The sequence below is a fragment of the Spermophilus citellus genome (genome assembly GCF_964194105.1).
Source record: "Spermophilus citellus genome assembly, chromosome: 14".
NCBI lineage: Eukaryota > Metazoa > Chordata > Mammalia > Rodentia > Sciuridae > Spermophilus > Spermophilus citellus.
In genome coordinates, this window is record NC_138194.1 from 75,640,183 (window position 1) to 75,660,913 (window position 20,731).

General features: G+C 31.7%; 1 protein-coding gene across 4 annotated transcripts in view; it reads left to right on the plus strand.

The window, feature by feature from the left end:
• Positions 1–20,731, plus strand: part of EMC2 (ER membrane protein complex subunit 2) — a 43,125-nt gene that overhangs the window by 18,096 nt on the left and 4,298 nt on the right. For 3 of the 4 annotated variants that reach the window (XM_081266596.1, XM_081266598.1, XM_081266599.1), the window contains 6 exons: positions 9,780–9,865; positions 10,018–10,077; positions 13,058–13,139; positions 14,099–14,209; positions 16,212–16,316; positions 17,535–17,613. In XM_081266596.1, the coding sequence (XP_081122722.1) occupies positions 9,780–9,865; positions 10,018–10,077; positions 13,058–13,139; positions 14,099–14,209; positions 16,212–16,316; positions 17,535–17,613 (523 nt within the window). The remainder of the gene's footprint in view (positions 1–9,779; positions 9,866–10,017; positions 10,078–13,057; positions 13,140–14,098; positions 14,210–16,211; positions 16,317–17,534; positions 17,614–20,731) is intronic. The other variant, XM_081266597.1, reaches the window with a different exon arrangement.

The following is a 20,731-nucleotide window of genomic DNA, read 5'->3' on the forward strand; positions in this document are numbered from 1 at the left end:
CAGTACTTCCACTTTACCTCCTCTCATCCCCTTTCTCTATTCTACTAGTCTTCTTTTTATTTTTTTTAATTGATGCCTTATGATTATGCATAAGAATGTTGAACATTTTGTCATATATTTGTGAAGAAGAAGAATTCCAGTTCTTTGTGCTGTCTTCATACATGCATATAGCATAATTTGGTCAGTTTCATTTTCCAGTAGGTACCTTTCCCTCTTTTTCTCTTTTCCTTGATCCTCTTCCCCTGCTGTTTTCTCTTGTATATTTATGACTCTGTCCTTTCATAAACTTACTTTTTTTTCCTCTCTAGCTCCTGCATATAAAAGAAAATCCTCAACCTTTGACTTTTTGAGTCTGGTTTATTTCACTTAGCATGATGTTCTTCATTTCTATCCACTTACCACCAGCAAATACCATAATTTCATTCTTCTTTATGACTGAGTAGAACTCCATTTGCATATATACATATCACATTTTCTTTACTCACCTGTCAATAGATACCTACACTGGTTCCATAACTTGGTTATTGTGAATTGGACTGCTAAAAACGTTGGAATATACATATTGCTATAGTATGATTTCATTTCTTTGGTTACATACTAAGGAGTGGATTAACTGGGTTATATGATGATTCCATTTCTAGTCTTTTGAGAAGTTTCCACAGTGATTCTATAGTAGCTGTGCTAATTTGCAATCCCACCAGCAATATACATGTGATCCTTTCTCCCCACGTCCTTGCCAGCATTTGTTATTATTTGTACTCTTCAAGCTTTCCATTATAACTGGGGCAAGATGAAATCTCAGTGTAGTTTTCATTTGCATTTCCCTGATTGCTAAGGATATTAAACTTTTTTTTCATATATTTGTTAGCCATTTGCATTTCTTCTTTTGAGGAGTGTCTGTTTCATTTGTCCATTTATTGAGTTATTCAGTTTTTTGGTGTTTTTTGAGTTCTTTGTGTATTCTGAATATTAATCCTCTGTCAGAAGAGTAGCTAACAAAGATTTTTTTTTTTCCATCTGTAGGCTCTTTATTTATTTATTTTTTTATTCTTGTTTCCTTTACTGTGCAGAAACTTTAATGGCATCTACTTATTGATTATTGATTTCGTTTCTTGAGCTTTACAAGTCTTATTAGGGAAATGGGTGCCTGGAGGTTGACCCTATGGTTTCTTCTAGCAGTTACAAATCTATACTTACTTTTTATGGTGGACCAGAGTGGTTATTTGCCTGTAACCTTTCTACTTATGTATTATCAGCTTGTTTTGTTTCAATCCTTGCCATTTTAATTGGTTAGAAATGTAATCTTGTTATTTCCATTATGAGTAATGTCAAACATCTTTTAATATTGCTTAAGAAACCGTTTGTATTTCTCTTTCCAAAGTGCTTCCTTGTATACATTTTTCAAATACAATTTCATATCTGTGATTTCATTCCTCATTCATTTGTCTCTAAGGAGAATTGTATTTTATACCTCTGAGTTGGTTGTACAGAGTAGTTAGAGGTGCAACAGAGTCTATAGAACAAGCTGGTATGCTATACTTCGAATTTTTAGGTTTTATTCTCAGAGTATGGAAAATGAAGTCAAGTTTTGATTAAGGAAATACCTGCAGATATTTTTAGAATAACTTGTCAGCAATGTAGGATGATTTGAAGGATTTGAGAAGAGATAAATCATTTGGAGCTTGTTTTATTTCAGGCCAGAGATAATGAGGATCTAAGACTAGAACAGGTGGAATTGATTGGGATAGGGAAATGAATTAAGTGTGTTTTGTAATAAAAATATTAATTAAAAATTAGCTGTGAATATGTTTTATAAGCTCTGAAGTGTGAAGATTTCATTCACTAGACCATCACAAAGAAGTATTAAACAGGACTATTTGTAAACTTTTATTCCTTAGATTACCCCCAAACCAGTCAGTTTTATTAGGTTTTGCTTGCTTTTAAAATATAGATTTTTCCATCATTTGAATGCTGCTGCTTTTTTTTTTTTTTAGTTCAAATCAAATTCTTCAATCAACTCATGTATTTTAAATATACTGATTCAAAATCAGAATTCATCATTTTGTTTGGAACAATTGTTTGAAAAACAAATGGTAATATAAATGAGGATGGAAACAGATATAAAATGACAGAAAAGCAAATGGCAAGACAATACAATCTTTGTTTCACTGACTACTATAGTGTAATAAATAACAGCCCAAAGCACCTTTATTTCTTAGTCTTCAGAAAACAAACTCATTTCTTCTTTTTCCAAGATAACCATGATTAACTTAGAAAAATGATTATACATCTTCAAAGCATTTCCCTTTAACTGGAAAATTAGCTTTAGAGAATCTTGACCTTAAATGATTTTTTAAAAACTCCATTTTGTTGCCATTATAAAACAAAATGGAATCTAGCATAAGTCAAGGAAATTTGTTCACACTTCAGGTTCTTCTCCTCCAGGATCCAGCATTGTTATTTTGATTTAGTAAATTTGATCTAATTTAGTAATTCTTCCTTCTGGCATAATTTCAAACTCAGCGACATCTTCCAGTACTATATTACAAAAGTCATCAAATCCTAGAAGCATACCAGCAATTTCCTTATCACTCCCTTTATCACATTGTAAATTCTTGATTCTAACTTGTCCAGAAACTCTAGCAGCAGCAAGTGCGGTGGCTTGGTAGTTAGCTACCATGACTAAGCTGGAAGTGGCCCACCGTTTGAATGCTTCTTGAAGGGAAAAACTTAGGTCACTAGCCTCCAATGTAACTAGCATATGGTAGGCCTTCAATGAATAATTGTTGAATAATGCCTTCAAAAAGAAAGTGTTATAATTATTGTCTTTTAGTTGGTTTTATATTTCAGAAGGATTTAGGTTTTTTTTCCTGAAGTGTGAATTGCCTATTGTGATGAATCAGATATTTGAAATCTTATTTTGGTATTAGACATAACTGTCTCTGTGCCAAGGGTGAAGGTGCTTTAAAATGCCACATATTCTTGGAGGCAGGAGAATCTGGAACTGTGCTTTTCCTTTGCTGGCCAGCTAATCATTTCTTCCCAGGTCCTCTATCTGGACTACAGGGAGTACTGGATTTTATTTTGCTGGGAGACCTTAATCCTTCAATCCTTAGTCCTTCAATCAAGGGCTGTCTTTTCACAAGTAATTAGTTTCTTAAAGGTGTGCCTTTCGGGAAAAATTGCTAGCTAGACCAATTGTGTGTTATATTAGAGAAAACATGTAGTACACTTGAATATTATTTATTGTCTTTAAGGGTTTGAAATATTATATAGTTTCTTGATTATTTTACTTTAACACCATTATACATGGTTTTAACTGGGAAATTCTTATAGGAGCATAATGGTTCAAATCTAGTGTATCCTCAGAGGTAGCTCCCTGTGGCCATCTCCCCTTTTAATATTTCAGCAAAAATCACAATATCCTTTATATTCATACTGAAATTTTAAAAAATACTGTATTTCTGTAGTGTTTTCTTCCCAAATATATTTATATTATAGTTATTATATATAGTTCACCTAGAATTTTACTTATGCCTAGTGAAGAAAAAAAGTAGAATCTGTGTTGTTGGTCAGTTAATTTATTTTTGAATGGTTATAAATTGTTTGTGCCATGGTATTCTTTTACTAGAGTGATTTCCACTATCAAACATTGGGTTTTCAGAGCAGTTATTGTATTTCTTAATGCCTTCAGCTTATTAATTTAGAATGTTGATTAAGGAAACTGATAAACTATTTGAAATGGTATAGGCTAAAAATCTGCTGATCTTTGTGAGGGCAAAAATGGAGTTGTTAGCATTGATTAAATAATTATATATCTTATTTAATGTTTATTCATTTTTTTTAACTCGGTACAAGTAAAACATGCTCAGATAAAATAATAGTTTATATAATTAATCTGGGCTTTTTTTCTACTTTACAGCCAACTTAGAGTAAAGCTGCAGCTTTCTGCAAAGCAGAAGGTGTGATAAATAAGTATAATTGAAAGGAAGACTGATAGAATTAAAGAAAAGAATGATGGTAATGATAATGATGATGAAATGCAACATTTCTTGAATATTTACTGTGGGCCCTCACTAAGCTAAGCACTTTACATATGTCATCTCATTAATTATCACCACAGTCCTCTCTAATATTATTAACTTTATTTTATGGGCAAACAGGATCATAACAAATTCAAGTGCCTTGTTCCAAGATTATGCAGCTAGTAAGAAATAAACTCTGGGGGCTGGGGTTGTGGCTCAGCGGTAGAGTGTTCGCCTAGCATGTGCGAATCCCTGGGTTCGATCCTCAGCACCACATAAAAATAAATTAAAAAGAATAAAAAAATTAAACTCTGGATAGTTAGTTAATTATTCTAGATTCATGATTAATGTTCTTAATCATGAAAAAAAAAGCAATGGCAATGAATTGGAAATGGAACATGGCAGCTACCTGTCCCCCATACACAAATTGCTGTACTTAAACTTAGTCATTTAGATTGTACCTGCCTTTTTCAGAGAGTATACGAAAAACAACAATGTTTTTATTTTTTTCAAATTTTCGTTTTTATTTTTTTCAAGTATCCCAAGCATGATTCTTCATAGAATATTATATATACTAGGGAAGTTATGATAGAAATCGGTCTTTTTTATGAGCCCTTTTTGTATGTTCTGGGTGAGTTCCAGAAGGTAAGAGAAGACTTTTTTGAACCTTATTCTGGTTGCTTGGTCATTTAAAATCCAGGATTTTGTGTGGCTTCAGGGAAATGTGTATCGCTTGACTCTGGGTAGGACACTGGATACGGAATTGGATGGCTGAATAATAAGTGTCCATAGAACAACTATGGCAGAGAAGAGAAGTGTACAAATTCAGGAATCCTAGGATTTGCTGTGTAAGCCTAGGTTTTTGGTTTTGATCCATGTAAAATGAAGAGATTTAACTGTTACTACCTACTCCTCAAGTTCATTCCAGCCATAAAATTGTAATGCCTTTATTTTTGCAGCTGATTACTATGCATTACTTCCTTTAGTGTCCAGGACTGTTCTGTGTGTGAATACACAAAAACTGAGATGTGTTTTTCTATTTTCATCTTAAATTTTTTTTGGTGGAGAGGTACCGGGGATTGAACTCAGGGGCACTTGACCACTGAGCCACATCCCCAGCCCTACTTTATTTAGAGACAGGGTCTTACTGAATTGCTTAATGCTTCCCTGTTCCTGAGACTGGCTTTGAACTCATGATCCTCCTGATTCTCAGCCTCCTGCGTTGCTGAGATTACAGGTGTGGGCCACCATGCCCAGCTTCATTTTAATTTTTTGAATCAGTATTTTTGTTACAATTAGTTGTATATATATTGTATTTAAAATTTTACATATACATTACATGGCAAGACTTTTAATACCTTAAATGAGGCTTTTCTTTTCTAATTCTGTATCTTAATGAGTACTTTTTGAAGTTTCATGTTTTACAACTGAAATTTTAATCATTTATAAAATGTAGAACAGTTTTTATTATAAATATATATATTGACTTTTGCAAAGATTGAGCCAAACAAAATATTCAGAATATCATTATATGTTACAGGAAAACAAAGTACAAGAAAGAAATGCAAACTAGAAGTTTATTTAAGACTTTAACATTTAATATTACTGTTTGTACTAAATCTTTCTGTTCCTTCTCCTTTGGTTAGTTTCCTTATCTGTATGCAGTAGTCAGTACAAAGCTGAGTATTCAGGGGAAACCCTCTGCAGCATGCCAGAGTTCTTACTCTGTAATTTCTTTGCTTTTCCGGTATTCTGTCTTATATACTCTGGTGTGTTTGGTCTTTCTGGACTCAGTTCCTTCCCTGAACTCTTGTAACTCAACTAGGTTCAATCTGCTTTTCTGCTCCCTGCACAGGCAGCCTTAAAAATTTCTAAAGATAGTAAGCTAGGACAATACAAGTAGGTCTCACCTGGTTTGCTTCCCACCTCTCAGGGATCACTGTCTTTCATTGCCTGATGTCCTGTAGCTTGAAAAATAGTTATTTCATATATTTAGTCCAGCTGGTGCAGTCCAGTAGGGCAAATCTTACTTAATATTGACTGGAAAATGATGTTAATTTAAAGCATTTGTTATAAAGATTGGTTTTAATGTCCAAAACACTTCATTTTTAAAACTGACCATTACAAAGTCAATTTAATTAATTAATTTATTTTTACGTGGTACTGAGGATTGAACCCAGTGCCTCACATGTGCCAGATAAGTGCTCTACCACTGAGCCACAACCCCATCCCTCAATTTAATTTTAATATTAAATTTGTTTTACTTAGTTCTTGTATAATTATGATATTCTTTTTTCCACAAAAACACATAATTCAAAATAATACTAACAAATTATTTAATTAGTACCACTATAGAGTCTTCTTTTTCAGCATGTGTCATAGAATAATCTAGGAGTCTGAAATTCCAGATCCTAATTCTATCTCTTTGATGAATGGAAGTTGTGTACACCTTTATTTTTATAAAAAGTACTTTTTAATTTTTTTTATATATTGCAGCATGAATCTAGGGGCACTCTATCACTAACCTACATAACCAACCCATTTATCTATCTATCTATCTGTCTATCTCTTTTGAGGCAGGGTCTCAATAAGTTGTTCAAACTGGCCTTGTACTTATGATTCTCCTGTATCAGCCTCCACAGTAGCTAGCATTACAGGCCTGTGCTGCTATACTTGGCTTAAAAGGACTGTTTTTTTTTTTTTTAAGTCATTTTGAAAGATTAATTTTCTTTTCAACACTCTAGAGTGGTGCTTTACAAACTGTATTCTGCAGAAGACTGGTAAAACATTAGTGTGTGTTCAGCAGGGTGCCTGGTCAAATAACTGAAAAAAATAAGCTAAAGTTAGGTGTTCCTTGTACACTGTACTTCATGAAATTCATATTGTGTATAATGGTATTCATTACAATGTTTTTACTACCCTTTTAGTTGTTGCTATATATATTTATTCTTTGTGTCTTATTCATTACATTTGCATACAAAATTTTCAGCAAGTTTTCACTGCATTTTTATAGTATGTTAGCTGGTTATAAATCCTGTAAGGATTGGGATAAGATATAAATAATTAAAGTAGTCTTTGCCTTTCCTTTAAAGATCTTATGGTTAGGGCTTTTTTATAAGACTTAACACATAAATGTTAAGCATAGACCATAGGTTGAAAAAGCTGTAGATAATACTTACTTAATTCTGTTATGTGCTTGGTACTGTGTTAGCTGCTTCACAGTGATACTTGGATGCAGATGGTAATGCTGAGGTTTGAAGAAGTTAAGAAAGCTGATATGTGGGTTTAAGTTACTTGTCATGTTGTTTTGTTTTGTTTTATTTGAGATACTGGGGATTGAACTCACAGGTGCTTAACCACAGAGCTACATCTACAACTCTTCTTAATTTTCATTTTGAGACAGGGTCTAGCTAAGTTGCTGAGACTGACTCTTGAACTTGTTATCCTCCTGCCTCAGGTTCCTAAGATGCTGGGATTACACACATGCACTCACCTTCCTAGCTTTTTGTTTTTAAAAGCTGGATTTTTTTTTTTTTTTTTTTTTTTTTTTTTGCTATACCATATTGCCTATGGAAGAAGTAGTGTCATGGAAAATGAAAGGAGTAAATTATGCTTCAAATGATGCTTGATTGGTGAAATCAGATATTATATTTTTCCAAAGAAGTCAGTTTCTTGATTATATGTTCCTCAGTATTTATAGGATTTGAGACAAGGGTCTTATTTTAAGTCCAGTCATAATGGCCTTAAAATTTGAGTTAATTTCAGAGCTTTAAAGTTTGAGACTTTTTTAACTTGATGTTTATTATAATAACACTTTTATTGTTTTTCATAGTGGTATTATCCTAAAAATATTTGAATGTGCCTACCATGTGGCAGGCATTATTCCAGGTCTTTGGCATGAGCCAAATAATCAGGGATATGCATTCATAAAACATGTCATTTTTATTACTCAAATATTGTTAGCATGATTACAAATATTTTTCTTGGCTTTACTTGTCAGGTAATGTCTTGATTTCTCTACTCTTTTAACTTTCACTTCTTCAATCCCAAATCATTCAGTCTATACCCCACTGGGTTTAGCTCCTATTAATCCAAAGAGACTTGGGATTTTTACCTCTGTCTGTATCTTTTGTAGTGCATTTTACATAAAGCAACAAGTCTTGTATCATAATTAATAAGCTTAACAATTCTAATCAGAGTATTTTATTGTTTATCCTTCAGCATTTGAATTGAATAGAGATTGAGGGAATGCAATTTAATAATTTGTATAGTCCTCTCCAGTTGCTGACTTTTTACTTTAACCTCAGAATTAGTTATACACATCAGTTTTTTTCCTGTCCCTTTGCTCATGTGTTTCTCCTGATATACCATATAACTTCCTGTTTTCTTTCTTTTTTTTTTTTGTTAATTTTTATTGTTGGTTGTTCAAAACATTACATAGTTCTTGACATATCATATTTCACACTTTGATTCAAGTGGGTTATGAACTCCCATTTTTACCCTGTATACAGATTGCAGAATCACATCGGTTACACATCCACTGATTTACACATTGCCATACTAGTGTCTGTTGTATTCTGCTGCCTTTCCTATCCTCTACTATCCCCCCTCCCCTCCCCTCCCATCTTCTCTCTCTACCCCATCTACTGTAATTCATTTCTCCCCCTTGTTTTTTTTTTTTCCCCATTTCCCCTCACTTCCTCTTGTATGTAATTTTGTATAACCATGAGGGTCTCCTTCCATTTCCATACAATTTCCCTTCTCTCTCCCTTTCCCTCCCACCATTGGTCCCTGTTTAATGTTAATCTTCTTCTCATGCTCTTCCTCCCTACTCTGTTCTTAGTTACTCTCCTTATATCAAAGAAGACATTTGGCATTTGTTTTTTAGGGATTGGCTAGCTAATGTCTGTTCACCTTTTCTTTTTCAATATGGGTCTGGGAACCTCTTTGCTTCTTATACTTACACTTCTTCCACTGTGCTACAGCCTGTGTTATCTCTTTCTTGTCCTCTTGACACCCTATATATCTCTATCATTGCCCTTACTGCATTAAAATTTTTACATAATGTGTCTTTCTCATGAGACTGAGAAAGAGGTTATCTCATTTTTAATCTTTATATATTCATTGCCTGGCATAGTTCCTGACCAAAAAAAGTAGATATCTAATATATATTTGATGAATGTATAGATTAATGGCATTGATTTTTGTATTTATTGTTAAGATTTTAATGTGAGTTTTAAATGCTTATTACAAAATGTTTCTGTCAAGACTTGTTTTATTCTTTTGAAAGACTCATAGGTAGATTTTTCTCTTAAAATTGTGAAAACATTGTCAGAAGCCATATTTGTATAATGACATTCAAGGGGCCATGGTGAGATTTTTCCCTTAATCTCCCCTATTCCTCTACCTCTTAAGATATGGATCTTATGAATGAGACAGAGTAAAGGACTTTAGGTTGGATAAAGATTAGGATTCCCTGCTGGCTTGTAATTATCAGAATCTAGATGACTGTTTATTTGGATGAACTGATGCATACATTGTATGCATCAAAAGTAAAGCATATGTGATTGTTAGAGGAATGTTTGAATTCCCCAGTGGGATATCATGGGGTATGTTTATAAACTCACACTAAGCAGTAGTTCCACAATGGAATTTCACTGGCATTGAGATAATAATTTGCACAGTCAAATTACCTTCTTTACAAAAACCCAGGGAATCCTGAGAGCCTAATCCTTTATTAATGTCAACCCATAGGCTGCCAGAAAGCGTAAGATTGCCATTCGAAAAGCCCAGGGGAAAAATGTGGAGGCCATTCGGGAGCTGAATGAGTATCTGGAACAGTGAGTGTTTTACAAGAGGATTGTGTTTTGTTATTCTGATAAATCTTTTTTAATTAAAATGGAATTTGCATTTGATTTTCCTGATTGCCTCCATGCTGTTCATTTACAGAATAACTACACATTTACTTTTTCCCCCCCTTTTCTCCCACCAGATTTGTTGGAGACCAAGAAGCCTGGCATGAACTTGCAGAACTTTATATCAATGAACATGAGTAAGTTGTTAAACACATAAAATTTTGTTATGAGTGAAATTTTCATCATTAGAGTGGGTTTCCAAAGAATTTGTAAGAAGGTATGAACCACCTGTCATTTTAAATGAGGAACAAAATAAATTACCAATTAAGTTTAAAAATAACATATCAACAGTTTTCTGGTTATAATGTGTGAATAGCTCTAATGAGGTCATTTGTGTGTGTTTGTTTGTTTGTGTGGTCAGTAAATTTTTCTTTAAAATATAGATAGCAGTCTTTGGAATTTGAAAGTTCTGCATTTTCAAAGCTAAGGTTATTTTTGGTGAATTAAAATTGTGAATTTTTAAGAGTTCAAATTGTTCTTACCTACAAAGAGTATAATACTACCTGCTGTTTAAAAATTCTGTCAATTGTATGCATTTATTAGCCTTAACACTAGAGAATTAACTCTTCCAAATATCGAAAGAAGCTTTCAGTTGCCTGGGTTAAAAACCAAGAATAATCAAGAATGTTGAATGCTATAGGGAACTTGCTTATTGGATATAAATGTTTTTGTTAGCTTTTTTATTGCTGTAGTGACAGGAGGAAATTCCAGTGTGAGGGGATTAGTGCAAAGTCTCAGTGAACATTTTCTAATATCAGAGCATTAACCTAACTTCCATCTGGAGATGTAGTTTTTTTTTTTTTTTCTTTTTTTCCCTTAGTTCTTCTAAATCCGAAGTATATTGCATTGTTTGTTTCCTCCTTTTTGAGAGAATAGAATCAAATTCTCATGCATGTACATGAATAGTTTACTTTGTTCTCATACTTGTAGAAGCTGAAACAGGAAATAAAATAGCATGAAGACATTTGTCTCTTGCCTTTGCTCAAATCTATGTGTGTGTCTGTGTGTGTGTGGGCGCGCGCGCACGTGCATGCACATACATACAATATGAAATAAAGGATCAAGTAATTATTTCCATAATTTTAATAAAGGTGGGAGCTAAAATAAAAGCAGTAGCTGTTATTTAATGAAATGTGTACTATATTCCAGGAACCATTCTTTAGTTCTCTGCTGTACTCTGGCTGTCAAAGTCTCTGTTTTCAGTTAGGAAAACAGAGATGTATCTATGCTTGTATGTACACATATATAAACATACTCAGTTATATATTATGTACACATATATAAACATGATTATGGTACAGTATGTATTTAAATAATAAACTGAATTTTTAGTGTACATTGAAAAAAATTAACATTAGTTTTATTCTGTTTCTAAAGCAAGGGACAGTCATTTAAATTTTTTTGTATTGCTTGAAGGTTTTGTGATTAAAAGTAATAAAGGAAATATTTTTTTTTAATTTTTCAAGTTTAAAACCTATACAGAAAATTTAGAAAACCCAGTATAGCTTAAGGACCAAGATAAAAGTTACTTGAAATTCTATCATTCTAAGTTAATTACAGTCTTCCTTTCCTATTTTATCTTGCTTTATATTCTATCAGAACCAGACACATAGTCCTCAACACATTTCAGTCCCTAAGAAATTTATTCCTAGCCTTAATTGAATTTTTGGCATCATCTTAGTTAAAGAATATATATATAACAAAACTGTTTTTGATAAATTGGATGTTTAAGGTAGAGACAACTTTCCTTTTTTCTTTTAGAATGGTAGATACTAAATAGTCATAATATTGTTCTGACATTTATTAAATCATTCGTTCAAGTCATTTGTTTAGTCACTTACTAAATGCCTTGGTGTTTCAAGAATTAATGCTTCAAGAATCAATGCTGTCAATTCATAAATCTAAAGTGCTTTAGTTCTTTGGTAGTGTGCAGGGTGCAATTAGTTTGTTAGGCCCTTTGGGTTTGACTCTGGTACCCACTTTTTATGTCACCATTGACAACTTCATCAATATTATTACCACAGATTTTCATTGTGGGTCTAGGCAATACATATTAGGATTGCAAGCTGTCTGGAGGAACACAGCCTGGTATTCAGTTTACATCTCTGCTGCCCCAGTGTTCTCAGCTATACAGTGATGATAATCTGCTTTCAGAATTTTTGTAGGATAGAATATTCATAATACTGTTAGTGTGCAACACATAATGAGTATTTTATAAGTTAAACATTTGTGAAGCTAGAGTATCTGTATTTCAAAAAGTAAATATATCAGGCATTAATGCAAAGGTAGGTACCTATGCATATTGGTAATGAATGCTAAAAATAGCTGTAGGTAGTTTTTTTTCTTTTGGATAGTGTCATCACCTGAGAATAAATTTGAAATACCTGTATTTCTTAGTATTTCCTTTTAAATAGTAAGAATAGTTGCATGGTTTTAAACATAAAATATATTAAAGTGAATAATAATGATGACATGGTTTAAAGCTGTTTTCCAAAGCCATTTCTGGCAATTTTCAGCAAGATTTTCATTTTACTACCACATGATTTGAACTAGTAGAGGGCATATCAAAACTAACAATGTATTATTCATAGGTTTAAAAGATATAATTTAAATATAATTTAATATTTGACAGTAAACTTAAGTACTGAAAATCTTTGTAATAGAATATGTTGGCAAATATATGTCTGTGAAGGATTTTTAATGATTAGGGAGTATTTGATAAAGTGTGTAGTTCCTCTTTATGCTAGCTATTTGAACATTTTGTTAACGATCTGTGGACTTCCAAAAATTATTTTATGTGTAGATCCAAGGTCTTAAAGTCTTTGTTATTAATAATGTTTAAATATCATGATAGTGGCCTAATTTTTTAAAAAAGTAGTATCTATAAATTGTTCATAGACTGCTTTAGGATTTAGACATACATTTGTTTCAATACATTAAAATTTTTATATTGGTATTTATGAATTTAGGATAAGTACTTTATTAATAAAGCCATTAGATTGTTTTGGAAATAATGTGTTTTGACATAACTAAAATTGTTTTGAAATTATTTAAAGGCATACCTAAGATAAAATTTGTGATTTTTCAAAAGTAATTTCTCCTCTTGATATTCTTCAGCTATGCAAAAGCAGCCTTTTGTTTAGAGGAGCTTATGATGACTAATCCACACAACCATTTATACTGTCAGCAGTATGCTGAAGTAAGTGTTTTTAGAAACAACAAATTTCTGTGATTTTATTTTTCTTGCTCTTGTGTATTGTTATGGTACTAAAAATATTTTTTTTCATTGAGGTGAATATGTAAATATTTAAACCATCTGATGAATATTGATTGAGGGAATAAGAAATTCTGAATTTTTACTATTACAGTGGAAATGCTGGACTTTCAACTAAAACGGTGAATTCTTTGTGTTTTATATAGTATATTAAACTATTTTCTTTCCTAATATAAATTTATGTCACAATTGTCACCATTTAATTGCTGTGAAATTTACAGTGATTATGGTTTTTAAATTCATATTTTTTGGAAATTCATATTAAGGCCAGTATTTTAGGATGAAGGAAGTATTTAATCTGTCTGTGGTTAAAAATGGTGTATAGGGGTTAGGGTTGTGGTTCAGTGGTAGAGCAGTTGCCTAGCATGTGAGGCACTGGGCTCGATTCTCAGCACCGCATAAAAATAAATGAAGGTATTGTGTCTATCTACAACTAAAAAAGAAAAGTGGAAAAAAAGAATATCAGTATAATTTTATGCTATCAGGTTAGAGGACTTCATTATTAAGGAATGCAAAAGTATCATTATTTTCTTAATTATTAGAGTACAAATGTAAAAGGGCAACACAATATCCAGGTCTAGATTTGTAATGGTAGTAACAGAAAATATACTGATGTGTAGCACTTGTAAGGCAATACAAGCAGAAATTTTTCTGAGCTTTTTTATTGTGCTAGTAGTTTTAGAAACTACTCAGTGATCTTAATGTTCATAGAATAGAATAGCTTTTTAGGGGAAGTTATGTTAGATTAGATTTAACAACCGTAAGGTAAATTCTTTTAACATCTTGCATTTGTTTATATAATATCTGTTTCAATTACTTAATGCCTATGGTATGATGAAGCATTTTAAAGTAAACAAGTTTCAGCACACTGCAATTTTTAACAGGTTAAATATACCCAGGGTGGACTTGAAAACCTCGAACTTTCAAGAAAGTATTTTGCACAGGCATTGAAACTGAACAACAGAAATATGAGGGCTTTATTTGGGCTTTACATGGTGAGTTGAGGTGCATGTTTAATGTTATTTTGCAAAATCTGTCTTTTAAACTCCATTTAACAATCCTCTTTATCCATTCCTTGTTTTTTCTTTTTTTTGTATTAATAACAGTAGGTTGTAAGGCAGTTTTATATTTGAATGTTAAGATATCCTAGCTATTTGACATTTCTGTATAAAATATCTTTTATATCAGAATTGATATCTACTCTTACACAATTAAATAGTAATATATAACAAAGTATATTATATATATTTTAATTATTTTGATATTCTTGGGTTTGTGCCCAACATTATTTTATTTGTTACCTAAGTTTACTGGTGTGAGATGTTTTTAAACTATGCTAATAAAAAACATTAGAAAATAGAATCTCTAATATGTCAAATTAATTATTTTTATGGCATAGAAAAAAGTTTAGAAATTGTTGGGAGTATGTAGTTATCTACGCTTTATGCCAAATGAAGAGCTTAGAAAAGCCATTTAATAAGAGCTATGGGAAATAAAAGAATTTGCTGAGCTTCATATATAAAATGAACACCTCTGCAATCAAAGAGACTAAGAAAATAAACTTTAATAGGTCAGTTCTTTGAAATTTTGTTTTATTTTACTCTTTCTATGAGTTTTCTAATGAGTATCTTCTTGTTATAGCTCAGTAAAAAAATGACTTGATTTAAAAAGTGATGGGAAGAAATATAAATAATTTTTAGAAAGGAATGACAAAATATGGCTAGAATATTGTTCAAAGGAATTTTAAGAAAATTCCAAATTTCAAGTGCTTAGAGATATAGTTAACAGTAATATATGTTACTAAATAAATTAAATACTTACTTTGAAAATTGTGTGTGACAATACATCATTATTAATAATACATTTACATTGAAATTTATGCACCAGGCATCGTGTTTGCATTTTTTTGTTTTGTTTTAAATCCTTAAATCTTCATTTGAAGTATTTGAATAAATATTTCTGTCATTTCACAGATGGTAAAACTGATATACAGGCTTAATTAATTTACCCAAATATGTACACAGAGCCCCCAAGTGTTTAAGCTGGGATTTCAGTTCAGGCATTTTAATCCAGTCTTTTAACCACTGCATTTACAAAAATTCATATCCAACAAGTGATGAGACACAGAAGTTTTGTTATTAACATACAGATACATCATTGACAGTGGAGGTTAACCTATAACATACACTTAGGTATAAAAGAAAGGCTTAACCTTTTTATGAATCACTGGGTGACAGATCCTTTTAAGAATAAGATATATTTAAAACAGAATTTATACCTTACTCTTCCCCAGAAATACAACATACATTTAAAAATTAGGATATGATTTGAGGGATTTATAGATTCTTCATGGGTCCAGATTAAGAATTTCTTAAATACGTTTTTAAAAAGGAGAGGGTATAACAAATTGTAGTTATTAATGAATTCTGTAGAACAAAACTTAAAAGCTCTTTAGCGAAAAGAGAAATAGGTTAGTTAAAAGAATGTTCTTTCAAAGGTCTTCTGTTGAAGTTGTTTTTGTCAAGTCAGATCACTCCTATTGGACTGAAATTTTTTCACTTGTTAGTATAGTATAAATTATTTTTGAGATTTCTATTAATACTCAGTGCTTCTGACATTGGAAAGCTGATTCTATTCAGTAACAAGAATATGCATTACTAAAATTCTAATGAGAAAGTACTTTTTGGTTTACAAAAGTATGTTTCCATGGCTTCTTTATTTAAGTGATAGGGGCTTTTACCTTTCAGATTTGTGGTAGATATACAATTAAATAACTTCAGGTATTATTTAAAATACCCTTTTGTCTCATTACTTTGGATTATGCTGTATTTTAAAATGCTTTCATTTTTAAACACCAATTTCATTCAACTTTATTTTTTAAAGCTTTTGATAGTTTTAAAATTTTTTTGTTATCAATTCACTGCAACTGTTACCCTTACACGTTTTTGATTGGCTAGAATAAAAGAAATTTTGCTTTTGATGTTTCTTTGTTTTTAGTCTGCAAGTCATATCGCTTCTAATCCAAAAGCAAGTGCAAAAATGAAAAAGGACAACATGAAATATGCTAGTTGGGCAGCTAGCCAAATAAACAGAGCTTATCAGGTTAGTATTAATAATTTTGTTTTTATGTAGATGAGTTAATGTATTTCTTAGTGATTTTTGTCTCTTCAAACTTTGGTAAATATGAAGTAATTTTAAAACTTCATGTAAGATAAATAGCATGATCCATTTCAAAAGCATATTTGGTATGTGAATGTATTATTAATCAGAGGTATCCCAAGAAATAAAGAAGGAAGGGAAAACCTAAAAATAAATGAACCAAACTATTAAAGTTTCTGCAGTCTGCTTACACTTTAAATCTTATATTAAAACTTCTACATTCATTTCTTAGTTCTCTGAAGCTCATCTCTAAGAGTTTTTTCAGGAAATATTTTTCGAGGAAAATTTGCTCATGGGAAAAATATTTTTTCACATCTTCCATTGTTTATAACTAGCAGCCTTTATATTTAAAGGATAGTTTGACTGTTTATGTATTCTTGGCTTACATTTACTTTAATTATGTATCTTAATCATGTAGTTTCATTGTTATTTAGGATAAAATTTTGCTGTCAAGAAGCCTAATGCCATCCTGAGTTTCTCTCAGAAGTGATTTAGACTTTTTTCTGGTACTCAAAAGAATTTGCTCTTTTTCTTTAAAATCTAACAATCTCACTATGATATGTATTGTTGGTTATTCTTGTATAAGTTTTCCTAAGTACACAACACAGTTACTTAATATGTAGATTCAGTAATTTTCTTTGAGAAAAGATACTTTTAGAATTATAGTTATAGATTTTTTTTTCCACTTGCTTTAGTTTTTTTTTTTTTTTTTTTTCAGGGCTCCAATTATAAGTATATTGGATTTCCTTTCCTTACCTCCTATTCATTTTCTCTCAGATTTTTTTCTGTCATTTTTTGTATTTTATTATTTTTCTCTTCATAATAATTTTTTATACATTTTTTTTCTTGTTTTTCACTTATAATAAGACAGTTTTACTGGGCTGTTAGGAGGAAACATGGAATGTGGGGAGTGGAAGATAGGATAGGGTAGCTTTCCAAACTTGACTATTCTATGGCTTCCTCCTTTTTGTTACAGACAACTTGATTAAGACCTTTCTGTATATCCAGTGCTTGTCAGAACTAACATAGATATTTACTTCATGGTAGTTCTCTGTTCTACCCTAAAAAATTCTAACGATCTTGGATTCTGAAATATTACTCTCAACTTTAAATGTTATATAGTGCTGTGCCAGTTTTTTTTTTATATATTTTATTTTTTAGTTTTTGGCGGACACAACATCTTTGATTTTATGTGGTGCTGAGGATCGAACCTGGGCCGCTCGGGCCGCACGCATGCCAGGCGAGTGTGCTACTGCTTGAGTCTCATCCTCAGCCCTGTTTTGTTTTTTTAATAGTTGCCTCTGGGCATTACTCCCTTCTTATGTTCCTTATCTGAACAGTCTTCCTCTTAGCATCTGAACAGTCTTCCTCTTAGTATATGTTTTTTGCTTCAGTTTTTTCTCCTAGTATGAGGTTTTTAAATTTGGCTTCAGTTATTCCTCCTGGTATGAGGTTTTGTGCTTCTGTAAGAGAGTGTTGGCTGACTATTTGAGAGATTTTGAGGCCTTAGATGTAAACTTATTTAATTTCTCATTTGCACAGTTTATTACACTTGCTTTTGATTTGGAGCTTGTGAAGACTTTCCAAGTTTTGTAGACCATTTATAATTCATCAATTTAAGTTTCCTTGTTGAAGGGATTAATGCTTGTTCATGATTTTATTTTTGGTTTCTTGAAAAGAGTAAGTGGGTTATTCTGTTACTTTGTGTTGCTCCTGTTGCAGACTTGTTGATCTTTTATAGGTCTTTCTGCTACTGGTGACAAAATCACATTCTAGGGTTTTAGAAAGAAGATGTAATGTGGGCTTTGTTTTCTTCTGTGTTGGTTTTGTTTTTGGTGCTGTTTGATTCTTTATTTTCATATTCCTGGTTGGAGAAGATAGGAAAGATTTAATTTAAAAGTTTAGTATCATCTTAATCATGGCATTTAAAATCACCTTTGTGTAGTTATCTGTTGCAGAGAATGTTAGTGTTTTTTAGTGTATTGTAAGTCAAAATATTTATAGATACCAGCTAGATTGTTCTGCTTAAAAACACAGTTTGAGATATCTCAGATCTGTAATAGATAGGGTTACACAATAAGTAGGCCTGCTGTGTGTGTTTGTGTGAGTGATTGACTTAAAAATAAAACTTATATAATACAAAACTAATAGTATGCACACTTCATCATTGTTTTAACTTATCTTTGAGAAACAATTAACTACTAGGTTCTTTTTTTTGACATAACTATGTTTTTTAAATCCATTTCTATTAAATTGTAACACAGAAAAAAGAACACAAGTCATAAATATGCATCTAGGCACATAAATATAAACATCACCTCCTGATAGGTCCTTGCAATATCTACTTTTCAAGAGTACTGACTTATAACTTTATAATTTATGGCATCATACAGTTGTATTCATTTTCTCCTGATCTCACTCACTATTAGGTTTATGAGATTTACCCTTGTATATGACTATAGTTTATTCATTTTTATTATACTGTAGTATATTGAATGACTATATTACAATATATCTACTCAATTGTTGACGGGCAGTTGGATTATTTTCTGTTTGGGACTATTCTGAATAGCGCTGCACTGAATTTTTGTTTGGTCAACATTAACATACATTTCTGATGCATATACACTTTTCAGTGGAAATTTTGGGTCATAGAGTATGTGTATATTGAACTGTAGTAGATGTAGACAGTTTTACAAGTTAGTTGATTTACTCCTACAAGTAACTTAAAGAATTCTCATCACTTATATCTTCACTAACACTTGGTTCTGTCAGTCTTTGTAATTATATCTGTTCTGGTATGTGTATGGTGGTATTTCGTTTATTTTATTTTGCATCTTCCAGTGAGAATTCTGTCGTGTTTATTGGCCATTTAGATATCCTCTTTTTTAAAGTCTTATCTTTTTCTTATTGGTTTGTATGACTTTTTCTTTTTTTCTTTCTTTTGGTTTTCTGATTATGAGCCCTTTTTTGGTTATGTATGTAGCAAATACCTCTCTTTTCTTACTCTCCTTCTCAAATGAGTTTGACAAATAGAAGTTCTAAAGTTAAATGTGATCAAATTTATCAGTGATATCCTTCATGGATATATCATGGTTTGTACTTTTTATTTTTTGTTAATAAATTTTTTGCTACTCAATGGTCAAAAGAGTCTTGTGTGTCTTCAGGAATTCTAGTTTTTTACTTTCATATGTAAATCCATAGTTTACTTGGAAAAGATTTTTATTTACGATGTGACATAGTAGCCATTTCATCCCATGTGGATATCCATTGTTTTCTGTCCTTCTCTGTATTCTACTATGAATCCCATTCCATAGAACTAGTTCCGTGTATTAAAGAAGACACAGATGGTAGATCTGTATTGTCTGGGTTCAAAATTTAGCTCTGATATTTATTAACTATGCAACATTGGATAAATTGCATAATATCTCTGGACCTGGATTTTCTTTTAAAAGTATTCTGAGAAGTAGAATAAAGGAAAGGGAGCAGGCGGAAGGAAATGGGAAGTAATGGGGGTTGAATTGGATCAGTGATATACTATGCTTGTATAATTATGTCAAAATGAACCCATATATTATATATAACTACAATGCACTAATTTAAAAAATGAAAGTATTCTGAGGAGTTAAGCTTTATTATATTATGAATTACATTGGAATTACATCACCAAATTACATTATGAATCATTTCAAATTCACGTTCTTATGCCTATTCCGATCATTGCAATTAAAATAATAATTAAAAATAACAAACATTTATAGAGACTGTATTATGAATTACATATTTTTCCTACTTTACAGGGCTTTTTATTTTTGTTTTACATTGCTGAGGATTGAACTCAGGTCCTCCTGCCTGCTAAGCAAGCATTCTAACACTGAGCTATATCCCCAGCCCACCTGTTTTACAAATGAGGAAATTAAAGCACAGAAAGATTAAATAATGCTCCCAAAGTGACATACCTGGTTAATGACAGTTGTTTTCAAACGCAGAAAAGCTAACTCCAGAGTTGATATTCTTAAGGGTAATAATATACTGCCTCTATAAGATGTGTCAGGTATAAATGTATCTGAAGATGTTAATGTAGTTTCTAATTCTTTCCTCAGTTCTATTTTCTTGTGAACAATTGACATTCTACCTGTGCTTATTTCTCTCTTCATTTAGGATATACAGCTCTCAATAGTATAAAATTACTATAATTACTATAACTCAAGAACTCTTTTCAGTGATTTGGAAAGCCCAGTTGATCAAGTCTCTAGCCAAATACACCCTTCCTGCTTTATGAGATGCGTTTGTTTATAGAACCAAATCCTGTTTTTAGTTCCATGTACCTGCCCTCTTTCTCTCCTTGCACACACTCT